Source organism: Phyllostomus hastatus, unplaced genomic scaffold (assembly GCF_019186645.2).
Source record: "Phyllostomus hastatus isolate PE091 unplaced genomic scaffold, TTU_PhHast_1.1 phas_contig_477, whole genome shotgun sequence".
Lineage (NCBI taxonomy): Eukaryota > Metazoa > Chordata > Mammalia > Chiroptera > Phyllostomidae > Phyllostomus > Phyllostomus hastatus.
This window is the reverse complement of record NW_025333889.1, coordinates 1,973,994-2,000,157: the sequence shown is the minus strand read 5'-3', so window position 1 is coordinate 2,000,157 and position 26,164 is coordinate 1,973,994. Positions and strand designations below refer to the sequence as shown.

Below are 26,164 nucleotides of genomic sequence, written 5' to 3'. Positions count from 1 at the left end.
TCTCAACTTCCACCTCTATGTGCACCCCAGAATGCAGATGGCCGGCATCGGTGGGGCAAGCAGCTTCTGATGAAGGGTGGGGCGAGGGGCGAGGAGCACCAGCCGAATTCCCACCCTTGCTGCCACTCGTGAGCACCCTTCAGACAGAGAGCGCACTGCCACCTCTCCAGCCCCCATTCAAAATGCTTCGACCAAAGGGAGTCCATCGAATTCCTACAGGTCCCCACGCTCTGGAGTTCGAGCTGGGCCGCCTGCCCGCCGGGGAGGGGCGGGGGGAGGGAGCCCGGCGCAGCGGGGGAGCTTTACCTGGCTGGACCAGCGGGACTTCCTCCACACCCCCACTGACATACGTGGTTAGGGGCTGAATCAGCTGCTGGGGCAGGGCCGGCAGGGAGCTGAAATCGTCCACGAGATACACCAGGCTCGGGTTAAAAGCGATCTGCTCGAGCTCGGCCTTATCCACCTGCTCGGTTCCCACACAAAAGGTCAGGATGCCCTCGCGGGCCAGCGCATTGGCGGCGTGCAGGTAGGAGTCCTCGGACCGGCCGGCCGCAAGCAGGAGCAGCAGCTGCGGGACGTGCGCGCGGATCCTGCTGCCGCCGGCCTCGGTGAAGTGGTGCGCGCGCACGTAGCGCAGGGCGGAGCCCAGGTTCCGGCCCGACCCCCCCTGCAGCTGCAGCTGCCGCAGGTGCGCGAGCACGTCAGCCTTGGTCTGGTACGTGTTTAGGGAGAACTCCGTCACCGGAGCGTCACTAAATTGCACTACACCCACGCGAATCCTGTCGCCTCCAACATCAAGGCTGTTAACTACGTTCATGACAAAGTCTCGCACGTAGGGGAAGTTGCTGTGTCCGACGCCGAGCGATCCGTCCAAAAGGAAGAGGAGATCCCTTTGGTTTGCGTGAACTGCAGTGAAGCACAGAGGACAACGTGAGACAGAGACACACGCCCACGGGGGTTGCCCATGTGTGCCGGCCGCGGGCACGCATGCCAACCAACACGCAGGACGCTGAGACACACCGGGGAGGCGAAGCACGGCCGGCTCGGGGCACGTGGCAGAGGGCTGCCCGCGCCCCCCACCGGGGCCGGTGTGCGAGGCGCGTGGACATGCGCAGGAGAGGCCAAGCTGGCTCACGGGGAGACGCGACGCCAAAGGCACAGCGTTTCCGGCCGACAGGAAGGGGCGGAGCCTTGAAGCGGAGCCCCCTTCCCTGCGGGTGGATTCTGCAAGGGCGCCAGGGAGCTCGGCCTCGCCCGTGTCCCGGGGCGCAGACACAGCCAGGGTCCCCTGAGTTCACCCCAGAACACGACTTCCGTAGGACTAAAGATGCTTCATAAGACCAGTCTGTTCTCATCTCGAGCTGTCCTAGGGGCACCCACGCGTCCCTTCGTGCTCTTCTCCTTTGTTAACAGGGCGCGCGGGGGAATCCCTCTGGAGCGAGAGCATGGGATCATGGGAACCCCGGATCACGGGAACACGGGAGAGCGAAAAGAGTCCCTTGCGGGGTTTGGCTGAGGCTGCACCCATGAAGGGTCAAAGGTGTGATTCTCCAACAGGAGTCCCCCCCACCCCACCCCCCGCATCCAAGTCCATGCCTTTTAAAAAATTCTTTCCCAACTGTCCCCTGGCATCTTAGAAAATTTAAACCTAGCAACTAACTTTATCCTATGTTCTGCCAAACTGTACTTTGGCTGTGAGGGTGTGGATTGGGGTTTTCAGGAGCATGAGGGAGGCGGGGGGTGGGGAGAGAGAGACAGAGAGACAGAGGAGAAAGCGCACATTCACGCAACTGGGGCCAAGCACAGACCCTCTCGGGGGAGGGGGGCTCCTGAGGCAGAGAGCCGGCCCCCGGGAAATCCGTCTTCAGGGAGGACGGCGGGCGAGGCCCACTTGTGCATCAGCTCGGGGACTGCCTGGGCGTTGTTTCAACAACTTCCCACCGACAGCCGCACCACCTGAGGGCTTGGAACAGCCGCTGGGTTTTCTGCTCACGCCCACGGGTTCCCTGTGCTTCCCACAGGACATCCCGTAGAGGGGGGGACAGCGGGTCAGCGTCTGCCCGGGTCCCTGAGGAACAGGCTGGGCTGTCCGCTCCGCTCAGGAGGGGAAGGTCCAGGCTCCGTCCCGGGGTTGGGGCGGGAGGGGAAAAGGAGGCTGGACAGGGGTCCCCAGCAGACACAGAGCGCTGGGACCTGACAAGGCACAGGAACCGAGAGGGGACCCCTCCGCTAGAAGCTTCAGAGACAGTCGGGCCCCGACCCTACGGCTGAAGCCACGGAGCTCTTCTCTGACGGGCCCGGAAGGCGCACCGTGACGTCTCCTGTGGCGTCTCAGGACCCGAAGTTGCATGGCATGCCTGGGAAGTCCCCCAGGTCCCCGCTCAGGGCCAGCAGCAGAAACAGGACATCAGTGCCATCTGTCGCACCCGCCTCCTCCACTTACGGATTGTCTCCTAACTGGCACACGTAAAACGTCCCTCTGCCGTGTCGCCCAAAGGCTCTGCATGGGCCCCCCCCACCCCCAATCCCCCCTCGAGTACCTTCGGTGGTGGTCCCGGAGACTGTCTTGAGCGGTGCCAGCAGGCTGGGCAGCATGCCCTGCAGGGGCGCGACCTGGAACTCGGCCGGGGTGAACACCAAGGACGTGTCGAAGGCCATGTCCGCCAGCTCAGCCTGGTCGGCCGCCCTGCTGCCCACGGCGAAGCACAGGATACTGTCCCTCTTCAGCTCCTGGGCCGGCCCGCTGACGTCGTCCAGAGACTTCCCGCCCGTTATCAGCACCAGGAGCTTCGGGACGCCCTCGGCGGCCCGGTGGCCGGCCCCACTGGTGAACAGGTTGTTCCGGACAAAGTCCAGAGCGGAGCCCATGTACAGTGCGGAGCCTCCGAGGGGTTTCATCCTCCGCACGGCCGCAGCCACCTCCTTCTTGGTGGTGTAGGTGCTGAAGTGAAACTCGGGGTTCACGGTGTCCGCGAACTGAGCCACTGACACCTGGATGAGATCTGGCCCGACCTCCAGCCTCTGGATGACTCTGAAGATGAAGTCTCGGATGGCGTTGAAGCTGGCCGTGGGCAGCGCCGAGGAGCCGTCCACCAGGAACACGATGTCCCGCTTGTTGACCTCGACCACTGTGGGCGGCAACGCGAGAGGGTGAGTGGGGCGGTCTGACCACGGCGGGCAACCGCGGCTCCGCGCGGACGACAGAGCGTCCCCTCCGGCTCTGGCTAACCCGAGGCCCGCGGGGGGCCCGTTGTCACCCGCACACGAGCACCATCCTCCCCTACCGGGATGGCAGCGCGGGCTCCCCCGCCGTCCCCACCCATTCGGCCCTTTATTACCGAACGGATGCGGTTTCCCAGCCCCCGGCTGGCCAGCGAGCTGTCACTGAAAAAGTCAGCAAGCGCCAAAGGGGGCCACGGGTCAGGTCACTGAAGAAGCGATCCGAGGGCCCTTGGTGCCACCGCTGGGCGCACGGACACCCGCAGCCAGGGGCAGACAGACGCTGAGCGCGTGAGCACCCTGCCCCTTCCGTTCTGGCCGCCCCGCCTGGACTTTGAGGCAGGGAAAGAAAAACGCCAGTGACCGGGCACCATAAAACGCTTGTGAAAGGGAAATCCGTGTCGAAGCCGGTGAGTGGCACCGAAGCGTTTTAGGTAAGAGCCCTGGGTCCTGAGGGTTCTACGTGGCGTGGTGAGGGTGGGGAAACGCAAAGACGAACCATGAAGTGAGAGCCCTGTCCCCAGGCCGTGTCCCCACGCCGGCAGCCCGCCTGAGTCCCGGGAACGGAGACTGGAAGTCCGCCACCCCGCCCCCCAGGCCAGAAACCGGCAGGGCCTCCGGGACCCACAGGGACCCGGGCGGTGCGGGCTGCGGCAGGCGGCCTCTGCTCACTAGGGCCGCTGCCTGGCCGTGAGGGGCCGCCGTCATTCCGCGTGGCCGGACAGACCACGCGCAGCCCTCCGCCGCCCTCGGCGTTCACCGCGCTGGCGCCTGTCCCTCCGCGCTGCCCTGCTTCAGAGGAGGCGGGGAAACGCACACGGACCCCGAGCACCCAGGACGGGCGTGCGGGGGGCCCCAGCGGAGGCGGCGAGTTGCGGTGTGAACAATCAGTGTCAAGTTCTCGGGTCTGCAGAGACCTGCACACACGCGGGATTGAAACTCACCGCGTGTCCCGAACCCTGCCTCCTCCCTCCCCGCTCCTTTGCTCCGTGAAGGACGGGACGGGCGTGCAGCCACTCAAACCTCCCCATGCATGCAGCTCACCCCCCAGGACACGGCTGCCCCGCAGCCCTGGCGGCCCAGGCCCGGGCGCCTGGGCTTGAACTGTTTCCAAGCGAATCCCCTCAACTGTCCAGACCCCCGCCACCGCCCTCTCTCGGTGCTGTCTCCCTCCAACCCGCCCTTAGGGTGACTCGGAGCTGCTCTCAGGCTGCTCCTCTCAGGGACCCTGGGACCCCGAAAGCCAACAAAGCCTGTCTTCCTGCCCCCGGCACCTGTGTCTAAGGCCCCAGGTGGCCTTGAGTCTTCAGAAAGGGCTCTGAACTCTCACCCTCTCCCCTCCCCCCTCCCGGCCTCACCCTCCAGCTACCCCTGGCTCCCGCCCCTCCGGCCACACCCGAAGCCCCAGAGGTGCCTGCCCTGCTCCCAACCGGCCCCTGCAGGCTCCGCTTCCCTCCCTCCCTCCACCTTCAGGGCCTGGCCCTCCGCTCCCCGGCCCTCCCTCCGCCAGCCGCTGCCGACAGAGCCGCCATCCTGCCCCCTGTCTTCCCCGCATATCACCAGGCTGCCTGTGTGATGCGTCAGAGCCCCAGGCTGCGCCAGCAAGCCTGGCTCCCCGCCCCCAGGACGGCCCTCCCAGACTCTGCTCTCTGCTCAGGTCCCGTCCTCCCCGCCACACGAGCACAGCCCTGCAGCCTGGTCTCCGAGACCCGGCTCTCTGCCGGGTCACTGCCAGACTGCCCTCTCTGCCCATGTGACATCAGTACCCAGCACCCAGGCGCCTCTCGAACTCGAGGGCCCACAGACAGCTGTCCCTGCCTCTCGGGGCCCCGTGCCCAGTGAGCGCCTGCCCCGCCGGCGGGGGCCAGGCTCCTGTCCTCGCCCCACAGTGTGACTCCCCCCCCACGGAGAGGTGCTCTGCCTCCTTCCTTCCTGCAACCTCTCAGGCCCGCCTTCCCTGACCCCCGGTCTAAAGAGCTGGGCCCCCCTCTTCCCCTGACGGCCCCTGTGGTGTCCTCCTCAAACCCGCCGGACTCCGGGGACATTCGGCTTAGTCGTGGTTCACACCCCATCGTCTACCCCCCCCACCGTACTCTGTCAGGCCAGCCGCCACCTTGGTGTCGCCCACCCGCCCCGACTCTCCCAGGCTCGGCCCACCGCCTGGCTCCCGCCACACGGCCAGGCACACCTGCCGGGCACTGACAAGCTAACCACAGAGACTGGGGGGGACGCCTCCAGCGAGGGGCTGGCGCTTTCGTTCCCCAGGAAGCCAGGGACACTGAAATGAGGGCCGCACGCTGCAGGAGCAAGGATCGGAAATGCCTCCTGGAACGGAGCTACCTCCTCCCCTGGGGACACTCCCGGGTCACAGATTCCGGGCCCTGGAGCACGAGAGGCCGTCGTATGGCCAGCCCAGCACCACGCAGAGGGTTGACGCAGGATCCGGGGCCCAAAGGCCAGCCCCCGCCACGGCAGCCACGGCAGCCACGGCCCTCGGTCGGTGTCCACAAACCCTGTGGAAACTGTGGGAGTTCCCAAAGGTGGGCAAGCCCAGGGACACCCCTTCGTGGGGTGCAGGCCCACCCGAGGCAGAGCTGGAATCACCGAGAGAAGCTTCGGGGGGCAGTGCCCCATCAGTCCTCATTTACCGGGCCGGCAGCGCGCCCGTTACCGCAGGTGGGCTCCCCGAGGGACAGAGGGGACCCCCAGGTCGTGCAGCACCTGTGTCCGCCGTCCTTGCCGTCACCGCCGCAGCGCCAAGCACTGCCGTTTCCTTGTCTAAGTCTGACATCCACCGCCCACCTCCCACAGTTGTTACACGGAGATTTAAGGGACTTGACTGGTTGGCTATTTTTTTAAAGGACTCCAGTTGGGCTTCTTGCCAAAGACCCTCGAAAGAGCTGCCCCTGAACTTGGCCTGCGCGGGGAAGTGTTCTCCGAAAGCCCGCACCGAGCCAGTGCTCCCTTATGTCCTACCTTCAGAAGCACACCTCTTGACTCCCAGCACGCAAAGGACTTTGGGGGGACGCCCCCTCATGTCTGCGAGCACACTGCCCCCGGGCTGACCTTGTCCTGGGGTGACTTTCCCGGGATGGCCATGGGGCCCCGACACCCAGTTTTAGCACGACCGCGTCACCAGGAGATGACGCACTGGCGTTTGACATCTTGCAGGGTCAGGTTCATCGAACCGGCCCTCAAAGCATACGTCCTGGACCAGGGGCCATCTGATGGGATGGCCCTCACAGATCCTCGGTGTTTCAGGAACCACGCCGTCCGAGACCTCGCACCCGAGAGCCAGCTCCCGTAGCTCCCCTCGAGGACTCGGCTGTGATACTTACAGCTGCTCCCGGGCCGGATCAGCCAGGGAGGTGCCCGCCTTCCTTCCACAGAACCCCACCCACCCAACACCCCGCGCCCCCTCAACGGCGAGAAGGGTATACGTACCTTGTGTGACAATGGTTGGCGGTTGCAAGACAATGCGCCTTTGGGCCACGCCACCAATGTACGACAGTAATTGCTCCTGGAGGTCCCCAAAGCTACGGAATTCCGGGGCGGTAAACACCAGGTTGTCATTGGTGGCTATGTACTGAAGCTCCGCCCTGGGGGCGGCCTCGGCTCCGAGGACGAAACAGAACACGCTAGCCTGCTTCAGCGCCACCACCCCGTCGCGGATCTCGTCACTAGAAGGGCCGGCACTTATGAGGACCAGCACCTGGGGAACCCCTTCTTCCACTCGGCTGCCCCCTGCCCGGGTGAAGTGATTCTCCACCACGAAATCCAGGGCGAAGCCGACGTTGGCCAGCTCCCCGCCAATGAACCCCAGGGCCTTGACTGCATCCAGAACCTGAGCCTTGGTGGGGTAGGCGTCCAAGGAGAACATGGTTCTGGGCTCATCGCTATACTGGACCACCCCCACTCGGATCTGCTGAGCTCCGACTGCCAGTCTCTCAAGGAGATTTACAAGGAAGTCCCGAATGACTGTGAAATTGACACTTCCGGTGTTGTCTGATCCATCAATAAGGAAAAGAATGTCAGCAGAGTCTTGTGCTTTAAAAGAAAGAAATGCAAAAAATGTGAAAGCGTTAGGACAAGTGACCACATGCATCGTTCAGTGTTCTGACATGTTTCTTTGGAAACCAATAAGAAACACGAAATATGGACAAACGAAACACATGTTGATTAAGGAACGTGAAGTTCTCTTTTTGTTCTGCATTCTGAATGGATAAGAGGCAACTTCTCAGAAATGACGGTGTAAAATAGGGAACTTTCTATCGCATTTTCATTTTCTGCCCTCTTTTTAAGGCTCATATTTGCTTTTCTGTGGGAGAACATGGGTACATGTTCTAGAAATTTGGAGGGCAATGAAGTTTCACGGAATTGTGCATTACCATACCTCCGGAAGAAAACAAAGGAGGACATTAACAAAGGCCCGACGATGGGATGGACATTTCTCGTATTATCCTCAAGTGATTGTAAGAATTTCCTTAGTGCAAACCCACGGCTGCAAAAGAGAACGTCAGACTCAGGGTTCCGTGGCTCGCCACCTCAGTGGTGATTCCTTGAGCGACCTGTGTATTCTTTGTTCTCTTTCAAAGCCAGTGTGACCTCGTGCGTACAACTTAGTTCGTTTGAAAGGGAGAACTCAAACGACACTGAGAGTTTTCATTTTAAAAACACTCAGCTGAAATTTTGGCTTGATTTTTTTGTTCCATACAATGTCTAGTTGCGTGAAACTCCCACACGGGTCCGGGACTAGGCTATTGCCTCTCATTCAGTCACGTAATGCAGAACAAGGCCAAGCAAGGTGACGTGAAACCAGCCATGACATAATTATCCAACCTTGTTTCTATGACAGCCTCCACTGCTGGCCTCCTGGGACCGCGCGCCCCTGGTGGGCCCTTAACCAGCGCTCGCTCTGGGGTACTCAGACGGACAGAAGAACGGCTGGCCGGCCGGCCGGCCAAGGGCTCTTCTGTCCCTCCCTGTGAGGGCCACTGTGACACTTCCATTCTGACACTAGGACCTGGGATTTCAGAGGAGCACTGAGCAATCGATAAATCTGCAAACCTGAGAAGAATATTTTAAAGGCTCAGCTAGACCATTTAAATCAGACTGATTTAAACTGCAGAGGAAGGAAAACTGTTGTGCTGTCGGTTTAGTCACTTCCATGCGTGGTTGAGTGGGAAAGGATTTCCTGTGAATATACGTAATATCTGTATTCTGAGATTTCAGGACACTGTATTTTGGGTATAATTATAATATAATATATAAGACCATTCATTCTGATCTTTTTAATGGCAGTGAACATTTTATATTTAAAACTATTTTTCTTTGCGCCAACAACGTTGCTTTCATTTCCACTGCAGAAATGGGATACAGATCTAATCTCATGACATTGAAAAGTTTTGGCGCAGCAAAACCTCCCCCAAGCTCTCTCATTGCGTCAGCCAGGGTTGCGAGGAGCTCCGCCTCCTCCCTTTCCTTCCTCAAATACACACGGTCCTGGCCATATCTTTGCCGACCAATTTCTCGCCTAGGCAAAGATATTGACTCGGAAATATAAGGTCTAATGAGCATAATTTTTCTTGTGTTATTAATAATTGTCGTCACACACAAGAACTCACTGAGACTGGGTCTTTGCTAAGAATTCCGAAGCACTGGCCACTCTTTAGCCAATGGGATTCCTGAAGGATTTGGGGGAGGGCGGTACCTGCAGTATGACTACATAGCCGGCCAATGAAATGGCTCGTGTCATCACATGACTAGGGGTTCTGCCAATCACACCGCAGAATTCCTCAACTTGTCTCAGACCTGAGCCAATGACCCTGAGGGACCAAGGAAGGTTTGCCAGCCACACACTTAGCACAGCAAGACATTTAAAAGAAGAATTAACGGTGATCCCAGGGTCAATCGTAGAAAATATCACGGGCTGGCACCTTTCTTATTCGTTTATTTCTTATTTTTAACTGCAACTTACAATGGTATGCATAAGCTAAAACCCCCTTGCACCTGTCTCTTCTCGAAGGCCAAACAGCTTTGGGTCATAGAAAAACGTTGGATAATTTGTCATCACTGAATGGACAGCATTGTCCTCTGATGCGCACATGATGGACACACACGGGCATGCTGGGTCATCCGGAAGAGCCAGACCCTTGCGGGGCAGGAGAGCCAGGGGTCCCGCGTCCAGCAGGGCCCCTCAGTGAGCTGGGGGGACTCAGAGGGCAATTGGACCCACTTAGGATGCACACCAGGGGCCCCTTTGTTTCTCTGCCTTCGAGGCTCATGCCTCACACCCCCTGTGGCATGTTCTACGGAAACACTGAGCAAGGTCCATGGAAAAACCGCCGGCTCCTTCGATGCCATTGGAAAGGCTAGTTTCCTGAAGACATGGGGCGGGCACCGGGCCTTCCTGAGCTCACGGGGCGCTTCCTTCTTTTTTTTTTTAAAGCAAATTTGAAAGATCGCACTTGCATGCCCTACACGAACACAAAGTGGTCGGGGGGCTGCCTGAGTTCTTGAGACCTTTACGTTTTGCACGGCAGAGCAAGCGCATCCTGAAACCGACTGTAGACCGCCTTCCGCTTTTGCTTTAGTTTAAAGCTTTTCTGTCTTATATCCACGTATACAAGGGATTTTGAAAAACACGACTGTCAGAGGCTGATTGAGTTGAGTTCATGTGGAACAGTGGCGATCACTAAATACATATACATATTTATGTACATAAATATAAATATATGTATTTAGGGGGGAAAGCTACACGGTGGGCAGGTGATGGGGAGAAATTGCCCCAACTCAGCAGAATTACTTCCTGTTGTGACTACCTTTCCCACAACCATAGCAGAGAATTATTTGTTTTTCCTGTGGAACATGCAGTGGGACATGACTCTAGGAAAACTGCCGGTGAAGTTAATTAGAAAAGACAACACAGATGGATTGAGAGTCCGCCCCAGGGCTGCTAGTGGCCGGGGCACTAGAAGACAGAGATGTTTTCGCAGCATAAAAACAAAGGTTTTGCCGTTGGTGTGCAAACATCCTGGGCTGTCGGGCTCAGGTGGCATTCGTAATCTGATTGCCTGTTCATTTACATGAGGGTTAAACACAGAGGCCTTTTTCCTGACCTGGCCAAAACATCGATAAATGAAGGCTGTCCCGTTGGCTGCTGTCCCCTGCCCCCCACACGATGTTTGACACGGACTAGTTGTCGTCCCTTCATCCAGAACAGCGGTGAGCGGTGACTCATGGACACTGAGGGTACAGCAGCACCCGGAGCAGGTGGGCGCAGGCAACCTCTGGGCCCTGCCCCTTCGTCACCTGGAGCGTGTGGTTTGGGGCGCTCTCGGGGGTCCCAGGTTCTTTTTCTATGATCCGGCAGGACCGACACTCAGACAGAGGTGAAGCCCGCCCTTTGAAGGAGGGGACTGTTTTCGGGGCTGAACGTGAGTGACCCAGCCTGTCCCTCGGCCCGCTCCGCCAGAAGGAGAGCGTGGTCCTCTCACGCCACCGAAGCCGAAATCACGGCAACCTCTGGGAAACCGTTCTGTGGACGACCTAATGAAGCACCGGGGCTGTGCTAGCTCTGCCCGCCCGGGACCGCTGGTTCCTTTCCCCTGCCCCCCAGTCCTCCTCCCTGCCCCCCGTCTCTCCCTGAGGCCTCGACTCCACCTTCACTCCCTGCCCAGGCTCCTAAGACCCCCTGTTCCGCACTGGCATCTGGCTCCCTGGGCAGTTGTCAGACAAAGGGAGCCTTCGGCCCCGCCCACCACTGAGGAGGGAGCCTTGCATGGGCGCTGCTCAGAACCGCTGTGGGCGGTAGATGTGGCCCAGGCCTCGTCACGCTCCTGCCCTGTCCGTCTCCCACACTCGGCACTGGAGAGGGCGTCCCGGGTCTGGCTGGCCAAACGGCACAGCCTCCGGTTGGTCCGCCAGCGTCCCTGCAGCGCTGGGCAGGGCCGTGTCAGGCATTCTCAGGGCAGCCGGAGCAGCGCTGGCGGGCCGGGCAGGGCAGGAGAGCCTTGGTTGCACCCGGGACATAGGACGAGACCGGACCCAGAACCCCCAGCCAAGTGCATGGCTCTGATCCTCCCTGACTGCGTGTCACTCACCTCCTGGGACTCCAGCCCTCTCACAGATGTGGGCTGCACCACAGCCAAGGTTCCCTACAGTCCCAGCGCCTTCGAGCCTCTGGAATAAACTAAGCTGTGCAGGAGAGAGGTGCTCCCTCCGTTTCTCCACTGGACGCCAGGGCGGGCACCCTCTCCCCCAGCCCCCACCCCATCCACGTGCTCTCTCCACCACAGCGTGACCTTCCAGGGACGACCCTCCCATCCAGCCGCAAACAGCCACACTGGGGCTTTCCCGCCTAAGGAGCACCTTTGGTGGGGTGTGGGGTTTTTTTGAGTTAAAATTTAATGGTTTCCCAAAAACACCCTCTTGGGTGTGGGTGCACGCTCTCTCAGAAGGAGACTGCGGAGGAGAAAAACCTTTGTTTTTAAGCCTGTGAACGGCCATCTCTTCCCTGATCCACCCGCCGCGCGTCAGCCAGCCAGGGCGGCGCTGTAAGGCCAGCGGGTGCCAAGCGCATCTGCGAAGGGCTGCGAGGCAGGCACGGGCGGGCGGCAGGCAGCGTGACGGCGTGGCCGTTACCTGTGATGTCTTTAAGGGTCCCTGTGTCTCCAGGCCTCTCTGCAGCCAAGGACGAGTGCACAGAGGACACTAAGCGGCCTACTATGTCATGGAGTGAGGTGGCATTCTCTAGACGGAAGACATGCATTTGGAAGGGCTCGCTGGCTATCTCCCTTAAGGCGCCTTCGTCCGCATCCTCGACTCCGATCGCAAAGACGCCAGTGTCAGCAGACTTAAGTCCCGCTGAGGGCCGCGCCAGGCGGGCGTCCGAGCGTCCGTCGGTCAGCACTACGATAACCTGCGGGACTCCGCGCCCGGCCCGGCTGCCGGCGGCCTCCGTGAGGTGGCTCTGCATTACGTACGCTAATCCTTTTCCGGTCTCATTGCCGCCCCCAGTGTAGGACAGGTTGGAGACATGGGACAGGACCTCCCGGGCGGAGCGGTACGTGTTTAACCGGAACTCGGTCCGCGGGTTGCCGTCGAACTGGACCAGGGCAAAACGGAAATCACTCTGTCCCACAGCTAAAGACTTTATAACGTCATACAGAAACTCACGGATGAGTCGGAAATGGTCCTTCCCAAAGCTCCAAGAGGGATCCACTAGAAATACTACATCGGCAGCGGCACCGTGTGTGACATCTTTAAAAGAAGACACGGGTTTAGGTTTTTTCTCCTGTCTGAGCAGTCGCTTCCTAGCCATGCAAAGCGTCCCTAAACTCCTTCTGAGTCCACCCTGCCGTCTCCGCGGGACTCACACCTGGTGGCCGGCAGCACGGGCGGGCCGACTTACCTGAGGGGCGGGGCTTGGGCGCCGGGGCCCTGAGCTGCCGGAGACCACCCAGTGCGCGGCCCCAGGCCCATGCACAATCCACCTGACTGCACACCAGGGGGGGCAGGGTCCAGAATGGAGAAAAACATCCTCCGGGGTGTCTCTGGACTCAAGCATGACCTCTGTGGCACTTTGAACCCCAAAACCCACCTGAGCAGACCAGCGGGAGAGCCTGTCTCGTGACCAGGCACCTCTTTATCACGCGCCCTGCAGTCTGGGGGTGGGGCGCTGGGCCCCGACGAGAAGGGGGAGTGGAAGCGGCGGCCGTTGGGCCTGAACGCACCTCCAAACTTTGGGTAATTTTAAGAAAAATAAAGGTGATGACTAGGTCTCCCCTCAGTGAGGACGATCCGTGTTACTGTGCAGGGAGGCGAAGTCTCGCTGTTCTCAGACTTTTTGGTACGAAGAAAGGCACCTCGATGACTTGCTATGAGTTTGGGGGCCAGAAAAGCCGTCGTAAGTGTTGGCCATAACCTGTCTGTTACAAAGATGGACCCCGTGGGCAGGAGGCTGGGGGTGCTGGGCACGGCCCTTCTGCAGCCGTGGCCCGCTGGCTGACCAGAGTGGGCTCCCAGACGCCACTTACCTCGGGCTGGCCCGGTGCCCAACCAGCGGCCCCCTTCCCCTGAGCTGGCACTCATCGCCTGCCGTCTAACCATGAGGGCGCCGGGTGGGGGCGTCCCCGGCAGGGGCCCGTTCTGCCGACCCCGGACAGGAAGCCCTGGTCCCCCTCCGAGCTCACAGCACATGAAGGATCTCTTGGTTTGCTAAAACTCCGCAAGCAAATTCTTCATGCGGCTGATTAGGGTCGGGTGTTTTTGTTTTTTTTTTAATAGTTTGGGGAAACTGATTTCTGAAAGATTGGATGATGCTACCTACAGGACCAATGTGTCTGTGTCCAGACTTGTGTTTTGTTTCCAAGGAAAACAGTGTCTGCTCCCAGTTTTCAGCGCCCGGAGGCTGACCGAAAGGGTTCGGACGGTAACGCGTGTGCAATACACACGTTCCATCCGCACGGATCTGCCGACGCCGAAGCCGGCCACTGGCCAAGCAGCTCCAAGACAGCGAACCTGCGTTCCAACACGGGCGAGCGGTCCCTCGGCGGGGAGCGGGCGTCTGAGGAGGCCCGTGACCCGGGTGGGCGTCCCGTAGACCTCGGCCCCCTCAGCTCGCTCCCCGAAGCGCCCATACACGCTGCGGCAACCAGGTGCTACCTCCGGTCTGGAAGCGGAGGACGCGGCTCCTGTTCCAAAGCATCCAAGGTGTTTCCGGGTCTTACCTGGTTGTTGCTGACCACCGGTCAGGGGACAGCCTGAAAGCAAAAGGCAGAAGACGGCCGCCAAGGGCAGATGCCGGTGCGTCCTCATTTTGGATTTGTCTGAGCACCACGTGCGGGCCTGGAAGAGAGAACAGGGCGGAGAATGACCGTGTCTGGCTCTGAGACGGCCGCCTGGGGAGTGAAGGAGTCGCCCCTTCTACGATAAATAGTTGTTTTTTAAGATTTTATTTATTTATTTTTAGAGAGGGAAGGGGGAGAGAGAGAGAGAGAAACATCCATGTGCAGTTGCTGGGGCTCATGGCCTGCAACCTAGGCATGTGCCCTGACTGGGAAGCGAACCTGCGACGCTTTGGTTTGCAGCCCGCGCTCCATCCACTGAGCTACGCCAGCCAGGGCGGATACATAGTTTTGACTGGACGTATAAATGAGACTCTTTGAATCTGGTGGCCGTGGTGCGGTGGCCTAGCTACCACCCATGTGCGACAACCCCTGTCTGCCACTCACACTGGCGCAGGCGGTGAAAGCGAGCGAGTCACTGAGCCCCCGGCAGCGAGGAGCAGAGTCCGGCGGGATGACACGTGCAGGCACGGGAGTGGCGGGATGGAGACCCCCAGCTCGGCGTTGGGGTCCTGCTCGGAGGAAGCCCACCGGGGAGCAACGGGCTGGGAGGGAGCGGACTCTGCCCAGAGCGCCGTGGGAGTGTGCATGGGCGTGGCCCCAGCGCCGGGCCGTTTCGACCTTCCCCCCTTATTCTCCGTTAGCATTTGGCACTCCCCTCCCCCGTCCCCAGGCGGAAACCCGCCACGGGCCAGCCTCCAGCTCAGAGCGGAACGCGCCCAGGGCTCCCGGGTGAGCAACGCTGAGGAGCAGACCCGAGGGCCGGCCGCCTGGCTGCACGGTCCCCGTGACCGCCGGCTGGGGCTGCGGGCGTGACTTCCCGCCACGCTCAGGCTGAGGGGCTCACTCGCTGGTGTCCCTGCAGGCGACACACCCTGGCCCCACCCCAAACCAGAAAGCAGCCCCACGGCTCCACACTGTCCTGTCGCCTCTCCACCTTCCAGGGCCCAGCCCGGAGAGGTCAGCTCGGGAGCCCGGCTTGTCCGTCAGACCTCCCCCACCCCCCAGGGAGCTGTCCCGGGTATGCTCCGGCCAGGCTCACGTCCCCTTGTGAGACAGCACCCCTTTTCTCCCCCTCCTCACCCAAGGCTCTGGGTCCTCCCAGCTTTTTCCTGGGCCATCCCGTAAGACCCTACACTCCCAGGGCCCCGTGCTTGGTGTGATGCTGTCTTGAAATTCTGAGTAACTTTGGAGCAAGGCCTCAGCCTCCGCTGTTATCAAACCGCTCTTTCTGACATCACAGCATCAACGGTTCCCGGGCACCTGCTGTGTGCCGTGCACAGCTTCTCATCACGTGTCTCGTGCGCCCTCTCTCCGTCTTTCCAGGCACACGCCAGCCCCCAGGCTCATCAGGAAGAACTGGCCCACGTCGCACAGCTATTGAGGGACGACCTGCTCTTCCCCTGGGCCCCGACTCTGACCGTTAATGAGGACGGGAAGAAAAACATCTTGATACTCCGGCACAACTTGTCCATCGAATTCCACGGCCTGACTTTGGAGCCCTTTAGGAACGAATAAGGAGCCAGGGGGAGGCGGGAAGCACAGGTGAGCCCGGATCTGGGGTCCGGCGCGCCCTGCCTTGGGCAGGCCCCTTCGCCGGCCCCGCCTCCTCGTCTCGAACCCGGGGCCGCCCGAACAGCGCCCCCCTCGCCGGCTGCCTGTGAGGCCTGTGCGGCAGACGGGGCCGCGGTCGCATGCCCGGCACGGAACGGACGGTCGGGGAATTCTAACCACGGTTCTCTTCCACAGTCGGCTTTGCCAGCGCTTCTCAAAGTGTGTTCCAGGGAACCCTCATTCCAGGAAAAGTTCTAGCAAAACAAGGAGGAGGTTCCGGACCTTTCCATCCTTTCCTACCTTCCTTCTCCACCCTCTGCTCAACCTATTCCTGAGGGTTTGTTTATGTCTTTTGGGGGGGGGGGCGGGCGGGGGGGATAAAGGAAAGCAAGCTCCACGAGTGTGACGCGTGCTTACCCCCCAGTGACCGGGGACGAGCACTTGGGCGCACGGCGGGAGGACGCGGTGCGTGGGTGCCTCCCCGTCCTTTCTGTGGAAGTTCAACACTGGGTTTCCATCAGCAATAAGCACCTTACTGGAAACGGGAAAATTGTCTGTCTGCAGGATCTACCTTTTACTGGATTCTTTTTGGAAACACAGCGTGTCCTTTCCAAATACTATCAGGATATGTTTTTACTTTCTGATCATCACCTAAGAGCGGAAGGGAGAGAGAAACACCCATCGGTTGCCCCCTGCAGGCATCGAGACTGAGGATCATCTGTGCTTGGGCCGGGGATCGAACCCTCAGCCTAGGCATGTGCCCTAGCTGGATATCGAACCCACACACTTCAGGCTGCAGGATGACACTCCAACCTACGGAGCCACACCGGCCAGGGCTGGTCAAGAACACTGCTTACTACGGAGCCCACAGGCTGCAAAGGACCTGACCCCCCCCCCCCCGCCCGACAAATGTGTGCGGAACCTTAGGTGCCTCTGTCGGTTTCCGGGGTCCGCGTGAGAGCCGCGCTCCCCAGCAAAGCTTAAGCACCACCTTCAGTGAAGGGTTCAGAGCAGGGCTCCCGGGGGGGGGCCGGGCCCACTGGCTTCAATTAAACACGTCCTCCACGCAGCAGCTGCAGGGCTGGAGGGAGCATTCCAGCCTAATCCGCCGTCTGGGCTGGCGCTCAGCAACCTCGAAGCGGTGCTGGGGAGAAACCCGTCAGGTCTCCCAGAGGCCGCCCTCACCGCAACTACTCTCTCGGGGAAAGGAATCTCAAATTGGCCGAACGTCCCACGGAACACTCTTCCTTTCCGAGGTGTCGCTCCGTAGGACAGCAACCCCCTAAGCGAGTCTCTCCCCGTCCAGACACGGAGGAATGGAGTACATGCATAATGCCCGGGAATGGTTTTTCCCACCATTTATACAGACACTGGAGAGAGGGGTGGGGAGAAGGCCTTCCGGCTCTGAAAAGGAAGGACAGGGGAGGTGGGTGCGAGCTCCTGTGCCGTCTGGGCTCCGAGGGTTCCCTCCCTGCGGGGGGGAATGGGGAGGAACTGCCTATTCGTTCTCCCTCTCGCTTGCGGTCAGATCCAGGCTGTGGTCGGTCGGCCCCGCCGTGGAGTCTGGCGTTCAAACCCGAGGTTCCTGGCAACTTGGAGAAACGCTCGCGTCTAGATGGGCAAACGCCATCGACATTGCCCTCCCCAAACGATCCGTTGCCCGGCTTGCCCGTTTTAGTGAGGGGGGGTGAGGCCGCTGCCCCCCACGCCCCTCCCCGGTCCTGCCCCTCCCCCCAGGAAACAGAGCTGACGCGCAAGCAGTGGTTTCTGGGTTCCTGTCTCCGGGGTGAGATCTCCTGCCAACAGCCCCACGGCTGCTTCCCGCCCCCACCCCCCCACCCCCGTTTCTGCAGCGGGAACCAGAACCAGGTGAGAGGAAGCCGCTCGCCCACGGCCACACAGGTGACGCAGAACCGGAACCCTGAGCAGAGTCGTGACCAAGGCCTGCGTCTCCACGGCCCACGGGAGGACCCCCGGAACCCCTAAGAGGCCGTGGCAGACTTGGCCCGGCACACGGCAACTGCTCACGTCTCGCGGGGATAAAATAGGCGTCTTTGACGGTGGCCGCCACGGGTTCTGTGTCGACAGAATCCGTTTGTTCCCTGCAGCTCTTTCCGATACGGTAGGAGATTGGCTGCTTGAGACCCTCGAGTGGGGTGGGGTGGGGTGGGGTGGGGTGGGGTGGGGTGCGGGGGGAGAAGGGCTTCTTTGTGTCTCGCGCTCTGCCCTCCAGGCAGCGGAGTTAATAATAGGACTGAAATGCATCCTCATTCTCTCTGTTGAGCATTTAGCAATTCCTCTCTGGGTTCATCCGCCTCCTTCTCAAAGGGATCTGAGATGCCTCAGAACTTTTTAAAGACCCCCTCTTTTATGAAGCCCACAGCACAGGCCATTCACCCCGACCTCGTGTCCCCCCCGAGTTCCAGAGACTCCCCCCCAAGCCGTCCGGCAGAGCCATGCATTCAGTGTTCCTGAAGTCGACTCAAACGCTTTCTCATTTTCCACGTCTGGAAATCTTTTTTTTAAGAAAGAGACACACACACACGCACACAAGGAAATAATTTGGAAACAAAGGCTTAAGTACATCCAGAGCTCCCATTTTGAAGTCGTTTCTTTGGTCTTCTCCAAGCACCACCCCTGAAAGCCAGGCCGGCCCTCCCACCCAGGGCCGGGGCTGCCGCTGACGCCTCCCTGGCCCTGCCGCCGCCGCCGCGGGAGCTGCAGGAGCAGCTGGAGGCCGCAGGACAGAGATCTGCCATCTGCTGTGGCAGGAAAAGCTACATTTCACGAAATCCAAGGCGTCCTGAGCTTGCGGCCCCTCCTGCTCTGTCTTTTCCTGCCTCTCCTTCCCCGTCTGCCCGAACCCCACAAAAGGAGCCCCCGTTCTCAGCCCCAGAAAGGAAGCTAAGGGGGGCGCACATTGGGTCCACCCACTAGGAGGAGAGCCGAGTTTAATACGTTACGGCCACTGGGAAGAGCTCTGGGGGGACCCCCGAAAGCCAGTGACAGGGGACAGCCCCGAGGAAAGCCCTTGCAAGAAAGAAACACCCAAGAAGTGGGCACTTCCACTCCGGGAAGGTGCACCAGACACGGGACTCCGGCCGCAAGGCCGGCCGTGTCCCGAGTCCTCAGCTCTTCCTGGTAAGACCGAGGGAAACGACCCCTGCCCGGCGGCTCCGGACTGGACGAGACCCCCACAGACGATGAGGTGGGGGCATCCCCTCGCTGAACGGGGTCCCCAGGGGGGACATGCTGAGCACGTGGGGTTAGCTTCCTTCCCCCACCGGGGCCACCCAAAGAACCTCCGCAGCAGCTGCCCACGTGCTTGGGAACTCATTCAAAGACTTGGTCCCCGGGGCCAAGACAATGACCTTCAAACAGAAAGTCCCATCTCTGTAGGTGCTGGGAAAGCTCGACGCCCCGATGCAAGTGGGAAACACATTTTACCCTCTGACGGGCCGGGCGCCTGGACAAGGCTTCCCACGTGTACACCGCAGAGAGTGGACCTTAGTTAGAGCTAGTTCGGGTTTTCACCAAGGTGGGGGCTGCCCCGGGAAACGCTGCAGAACACACACCCACCCCTCCCCTCCCCGCCCCGTGACACAGGGTGCCAGGGGGGCTCTGGGTCAGGGCCCGGCGTCTGTCCCCCTCCCTTCCTTCCCTGGCCCCGGACCTGGGGGCCCCTGCCTCCCCCAGCCCCTGGGGTCCCTCCATGCAATCCCTCAGCGTGGCTGAACGGCTCTCACAGTTCAAGGCCATCAAACGTGCCAGGTTGTTTTCTGGCCTGACTCATGATCAAGTCTAGAAGGGAAACTTGTTTAAAATAGAGCCTTTACGACAATTAAGTTGAAACCCCTGATCAAAAGTCCTCGGCTCTGGACCGGGAGTGACAGCCGGGACAGACCCCGCATCCTGGGCCCCATCAGCGGGGGTCCACCAGCCTCTCGCCGCCTCGCTGGCCAGTGAAACACTGAGGTCGGCCCGAGGGTCTCGGGGGCGGGGTCCTGAGGCCACATTCTCCGTCTGCCCCCCCACCCGGGCCCCGGCCCCTGAGAGGCTTCCCGCTGCCCACCCCCCCACCAGGCACAGAGAACCCCGCTCCTCCCCGTGGGCTCAGCTGAGCTGGCGCTGGCCCTGAGCTGCTGAATCAGCTGATGAAGGTTCCAGAAGAGAGGCAAACCGGTTTCCTGGAATGGCTTCCCCGGAGACCTGAGTCACGTCCAGCTGTGGCCCAGTGCTGGATTTTGAAATTAAACCAGTCCGCGAGCTCTTCCTTGCGGCGGCCAACCGTCCGTGCTCCGGAGCCGCGCACACTGAATGCAGAGCGCAGACCGGGGGAGGGGCCGGGGCAGGTCCGGCCGCACGGCCCAGGCCTCCCCTGACTGCGGCGTGTCCCTGTGCTTCCCGAGTCGCAGCTGCGGGAGGACAGCTGGGTGCCACTGAGCCGAACACAGCCGGCCCCCTTCCGAAGGCTAGCGCTCTGCCTCTGGGAGAGGGTTTGGCAGAACTCCGCGTATTTGTCTTATTTCTCTTCTTCTCTCCTTTTCCTTTCCAGATTTTTTTTTTTGAACAACAATTACCTCTTTGCTGAATAAACTTAAACTGCAGTCCTGCACGGAAGACATGAAGGGCCTTCCGTCACGTGACGCTCGGCAACCGACTCCCGGGGATGCCTGGTCCCGGCCGCCTGTGCACACAGCCCCAACAGGAGGGGGCGCCCAGGAGAGGGCAGCCCCGGGCCACTCAGCCCCCATCCCTCCTCCACCTGCGGTCCCAAAGGGGTGGAGAAGGCGCCCACCGAGGTGGCCGCGCTTCAACATTCTGAGTGGCCAGACGGAAACCACGCTGGCCCACCGGAATGAAGGGCCTGTGTCCTGGCCGTTTGAGTCCCTCCCTGGGCCCCGGGCACCCCGCCGTGGAGCACTGGCTCTCGCTGAGTGGGAGCAGACAGCAGGCTGAGACCCCGCTGAGGGTTGGGGCTCTTCCCTCAGAGCCGGAGTCCGTCACTTGGGCCCTGGGTGGGGGGCGTCTCAGGCTACTTTATCTTAACAAACGCTTTCAGTGGGACGGTCATAACCGCCACTTGCGGGCACTCTTCAGAACACGTTCACACGGGCTGCCCAGCAGGAGGAACCAGCCGAGGGCAGGCAATGGGAAGCCTGAGTCACTGCATCGGCTCCTCTTAACATCCCACCAGTTCCCACAGGCTGTCAGCCGGGTCCTCGGGAGAAACCGCGCAGGCAGGGGGGATGGCAGGAAGCAGTCGGAGTGATGCACAGCAGGGACCTCCATCCAAGAGGACTGCAGCCAGCAAAGCTCTCATTTAGAACGGAAGGGCAGATCAAGCGCTTCCCAAATAAGGTCAAGTTCAAGGAGCTCATCATCGCCAAGCCCCTACTATAGGATGTGTTAAAGGGGCTTATCTAAGAAATAGAAGATCAAAACTATGAAGAAGAAAATGACAAGAAACTCACAGCTATCAACAACTGCATCTAAAAAATGACAAACTAAGCAAACAAGTAGAACAGGAACAGAACCACAGAAATGGAGATCACATGGAGGGTTATCCGTGGGGAGTGGGAAGGGGGATGGGGGGAAGGTACAGGGAATAAAAAGCATAACTGGTAGGTGCAGAGTAGACAGGGGGAGGTGAAGAACAGTATAGAGCCTGGCTGGCGTAGCTCAGTGGATTGAGCATGGGGCTGCGAACCAAAGTGTCGCAGGTTCGATTCCCAGTCAGGGCACATGCCTGGGTTGCAGGCCACAGCCCCCAGCAACCACACATTGATGTTTCTCTCTCTCTCTCTTTCTCCCTCCCTTCCCTCTCTAAAAATAATAAATAAAATCTTTAAAAAAAAAAAAAAGAACAGCATAGAAAGTGGAGAAGCCAAGGAACTTATATGCAGGACTCGTGGACATAAACTAAGCATGGGGGTGGGAGGGCCGGGGGGATTGCTGGAGGGAAGGGAGGCAGGGCAGAGGGGGGCAAAGGGGCAAAAAATTGGGACAGCTGTAATAGCATCATCAATAAATTATATGTAGAAAATAAAATGGAATGAAATTGTGGCACGATGTAAATAAAAAATAAATAAGTTTCAGAAATGCTGCCTGGACACTGGCCCCGAAACCCCTCCTGGCTACCTCAGGCCCTCCTCCGCAGCGGGGGTGAGCGCCTCCTGGAGACGGTCTCCGGGGGTCGTCGCCCCGGTGCCGGTGCCGAGGTCGGGTCGCCTGCAGAAGGGGACAGCGTGCTCTCCCCTCAGTGCACTCCCTCCCCGAGCTAGGAAACATTCTCAGTTTGCATCTTCCATGGAGGCTGCCGTCCCACTTCCTAAACACTTTGTACTGACACCACCCCTCGGGGGTTCCGGCCGTGTCCCCCACCTCTGCGGAGCCGCTACCGACTCTCTCCTCCCCGCAGGCCCGGAAACCCCACCCTGAGGACTCCCGCGCCCCTGGGAGATTCCTTTCGGGTGCTCCGGGGGAGACGCCGCCCTCTAGAGGAAGGAAAACCAAACTTCACTTTCAGGAACAAGGCTCTCGCTCGACTTTTCACCTCCTCCCCAAAACAGCCTAGGAGACCGAAAGGCATCAAAAGTTAGGGTTTCTGAGTATCGGCATCATTACGTGCCGAGGGGAATTGATCAGGACACAGTGTGTGCTGAGTGGGAGGCTGTCACGACCCTGGGTTCGGGGCGGACAAAGAGCGTCTTTTCTGTGAAGGGTTCTTTCTCCCAAGAGTTGTTACATCGGGAGGAGAGAAACCGTATCTACGAATACCTGGTTCAAAGCTGCCTCCATGTGCAGGGACTGTTTTTAAAGCTTCCCTGCTTTAAATTGTGACGCATGGGGAGGTTTCATTTCCTTAGTCGGAGCAATTAATAAAACGTCTGAAATGTCAGGTCATTCCTGGGGTTGCCCGCCGCCCCTCCCCGGCCAAGGCACCGGGAAAAGCCCGCTGCTCCCCGGGGTCGCCGTGGCAAAGCCCACGCACGGCGGGGGGGGAGGGGGAGCCACGGCGCCCCGTGCAGACGGGGGCAGCCCAGGACACGTCCGACTCTTCTCCCAGAGATAGCAAACGCCCCGGCGCTCCCCAGGAGAACAGTGCCAAGAGCCAGCTTCCAGATGAAACTCTTGGCTGCACGACTGCCACGCCTGCGCGACGGTTGCCTGCCACAGAACCCGTGACTCGACGTGGAATCTTTGGTCCCCGGCGTGGAATCTCACATGAAAGTGGGTGCTGGCATGCCCTGCCAGTGGGGAGCACACTTCGCTCATCCACTGCCTGAGCGCTGGGTGGGGGGGACCTGAACCCCGACAGGTTCTTTCTGGGGGGGCAGGGTGTCTGAGCCAGCTTGGGGGGGAAGTGGCCGCAGCAGCCCGCACCCACTGCTGAGGTGCAGTGGGGCGCCCCTCGGGGGCCACAGGCTGATCGCCGACTGCCAGAGGCTGCTCCCCACGCTCCCCCCACGGACGCGTCCGGTTCTCAGCTCAGTGTGACGGGAGCAGGGCGACGGTGAGCCCTGAACACGGTGGACACGCGGGGGTGCCGACGAAGGACAATCCCCGTTCAGGAAGATGCTTTTCTCCCATCAAAACCGTCCTTAAGACCCAAATGCGAACACTCGCCACAGACCTGATCTCCAGAGGGCCACGGGCGCCGGGAGGTGGCCACACCCTCCAGGTCCCCGGCTGGGAAAAGGCGGGACAGCCTCGGGGCGCCGCCCTGCTCCCCCGGACCCTTCCCCGAGTGGGGCCCTCCTGCCCACGCCCTCTCAGCGCTGCCACACCGCCGGGCACACGGAAGGAGACCCTGACCCCACGACGAAATACGTCCTTCTCAACCACGACGCCACCCAGACCACGTGGCCACTCCTGGGCCGTGCATTCCTCCCAGAGCCCCTCGCCTCCCCCCACCCCCGCCATGTGGCGCCCGCAGCCACAGGCCCACGGGAGGCGGCCTGAAGAGGGAGCCACGCCCGCGAGATCCCCACGCAGGGCCAGTGCCGTCGAGGCGGCTGGCTCACCTGCCCAGTGGGGTCTCCTGCTCGTGCCGGCAGGGACTCGGGGAGCCCAGAGCCGTTCCCCACCCCTGTGACAGGGTGAGGGCTCGGGGCACCGTCCTCTGGGGCAGCGACGCAGACGCACGTGCGAGCCCAGAGACCCGTCCGCGCGGGGTCTCCACCAGAGGCCGTCTGCCTTCCGGCCCCGGTCAGGGATCTGCTGCCATCTCCCCGCCCCCGGGTCCTGCGGCCCCAGCGAGTACATCGGCCCCTGGGAGCACCCCATTCTTCCTCTGCAACACCGCGGGACCACGCCTCAGTGGCTCCCACCGGGGACACCCCCACAACCTCCCCAGCAGTCCCGACGATGTCCAGCAGCCCGCCGCCGCCCCTCGGAAGGGTTTGGATTCGAAACAAAGACTGCTCGGGCTTAAGGCCAGCTCCGTGCAAGTTTCCGAAGTGCTCGGAATGGGTCCCCTGGGAGGCGGGGGACCCCAGGTGGAGCACGGCCTGTCTGCATGAGCTCTGAGCACCCCAGGAGTCCTCGACCCCGCAGCTCTCAAGGACGGACCTGGGAAGGGGCCCCAGCCCTGCGGTCCCACTGGGTGCAGGGCACCCCCCCACAGGCTCAGAGCGGTTCGTTCTCGGGGTCCAGACCAGCCCCTAACCCTGCCCTTTGGGCTGGCTGCGAAGTGCTGGTTTCCCAAGTCCCCCATATTCCACGGGCCCTTCCCGGGACCCCACCCTGCCCCACCCCACCCACACTGACTCCCTAACACAGTGAGCCCTTGAACAAGGTCCCCAAGGCAGGCTGGCAACCGTCAGGAAACACTTTCCATCCTGGGCGAGAGGACCGAGCCCCACCCTGCCGGCCAGGGAGCAGCCCGGGCCTCCCGGCCTGGCACCCGCCCCCCATCTGGGCAGCACAGGCCGCCCCGCGGCCCCAGGGCCCCCGGCCTTATCCACCGGGCACGCCGCCCAAACACCAAACGCCTTCTCCTCGCCTGACCCTGCGGCTCCTTTAAGCAGCCCCAGGGGACAAAGACTTCAGCAGAGGTTCCTGAAAAGGTGAAGCCCTGGCGGTCATGGCTAATTCCGGACGTGGCCCCGAACCCGGACACTAAAGTCACCGCAGTCCCCTGAAGGCCACAGATGTGCCCCCCCCAGCCGGGGCCGGGACCTTGAAGGGACCTGCCGGCACCTGGGAGAATGCAGAGGCACCTCCCATGCACGGAGCAGCCCGGCAGGTAGCCCTGGGATTCTCCCAGCGACGCTCCTGCTAACAAAGCAGACTCCCACCGAGTTGGGGAAGGAGAAGGCGGCGGCCCCCACCTCCTGGGCCCAGAGGCACAGACGCCCCCCCACACCCCGAGGAGCTGGAAGCCCCAGGCGCCCCGCGGCGGCAGCCCAGGTACACCCACGGGCAGCCCACGGCCTCAGCCGTGTCAGGGGAGCCCAGTGGCCGAACACCAAGAAAGAACACTCGGCGGCACCTTCCGGAGACCTGCAACTCGTAAAGAAATCGGATGCTGGCGGAGGGGCCCTGAGAGCCACCTCCCACGGTCCCCGGCTCGCAAGCGTCCCCTCCCCGGGCGGGGCAGCCGCACTCACCCTGAGCGGGCCTGAAGAGGCGGCCTCCCCGACTGCTGCGCTGCGCTCAGGGGCGCGGGGTCTGGCCCATGGCCGTCCCGCTCCCAGCGTGTCCCGTTCTTCCTGCGGGAGAGGGGCCGAGTGGAGGGGGGACGCTGGCTCCCCGGAGGTCCCTGCAGGCGGCTGGAGCAGGAGAGCGCACGGCGGCCTTTGGGGGAAGACCAAGCTGCACACTGGCCGGCGTCCAGGGGTACAGTCAGGGCCTCCTCCGGCCCCTCCCCCCGCCCCTCCCCCGCCCCTCCCCCCACCCCTCCCGGCCCCTCCCCACCGCCGGCCGCCCCGCACTGTAAATGAGAACCAGACTCTGCCTGGCCGCTCCTGGCCCCTGCAGCCGCTGAGGTCACCCTCGGAGGACTGCCGTCCCCAGACATGCGTGGGGCCGGGCCCCCACGCACCCCGACTCTCGGGAAAGAAGCTCACCCCTTCTCCGCGTCACCTCTGGGGCTCGGCCGGCGGCGGCGGCAAGGAGAGTAAATTGTGGAATTCCTTCGTGGGTCTCCCCACAGTGTTCCCGCGGTGTTTTGCAGCGCCAGCGGAGAGGCAAACAGGAAATGCGGCTGCCCCTCCGCCCTCACCGCGCCCGCTGGCCCGCTTCTCCTTGACGGTTCTGGACGGAGACGTCTCCCAACAGCCTCCCCCCTCAAATATCAATGCCGCAGTCAAAGCCGCCCTGCTCCCCACGGCCCAGAGCCCCGGGTGCTGCAGGGAGACGAGAAAGGGGGGCCACGTCCTCCCCCACAGTTCCGGGGTTAATGACCCTGAGTGTGGGGCTGGGGACCCCGCTCCGGGACATGTCCCGGGGACCAGACAGCTCCCTTGCTCAGGGTGTCAAGGAAACTCTTGAGACAGGTCGTGTGTTTCTACGAGGCTTGGGCGGTGCCGACGCTTCGA

General features: G+C 61.3%; 1 protein-coding gene across 10 annotated transcripts in view; it reads right to left on the bottom strand.

Annotated features, from left to right (window-relative positions):
* COL6A3 (collagen type VI alpha 3 chain) overlaps nucleotides 1-25,818 on the bottom strand; it is a 70,526-nt gene extending 44,708 nt beyond the window's left edge. For 2 of the 10 annotated variants that reach the window (XM_045845614.1, XM_045845618.1), the window contains exons 1-5: nucleotides 25,235-25,456; nucleotides 13,950-14,067; nucleotides 6,664-7,266; nucleotides 2,541-3,128; nucleotides 307-906 (exon numbers count right to left, since the gene is read on the bottom strand). In XM_045845614.1, the coding sequence (XP_045701570.1) occupies nucleotides 307-906; nucleotides 2,541-3,128; nucleotides 6,664-7,266; nucleotides 13,950-14,037 (1,879 nt within the window). In that variant the 5' untranslated portion in view covers nucleotides 14,038-14,067; nucleotides 25,235-25,456. Of the gene's footprint in view, nucleotides 1-306; nucleotides 907-2,540; nucleotides 3,129-6,663; nucleotides 7,267-11,862; nucleotides 12,481-13,949; nucleotides 14,068-25,234; nucleotides 25,457-25,693 lie in introns of those variants that run through there. The other 8 variants (XM_045845617.1, XM_045845619.1, XM_045845610.1 and 5 more) reach the window with 7 other exon arrangements.
* Nucleotides 25,819-26,164: the final 346 nt, after the last annotated feature.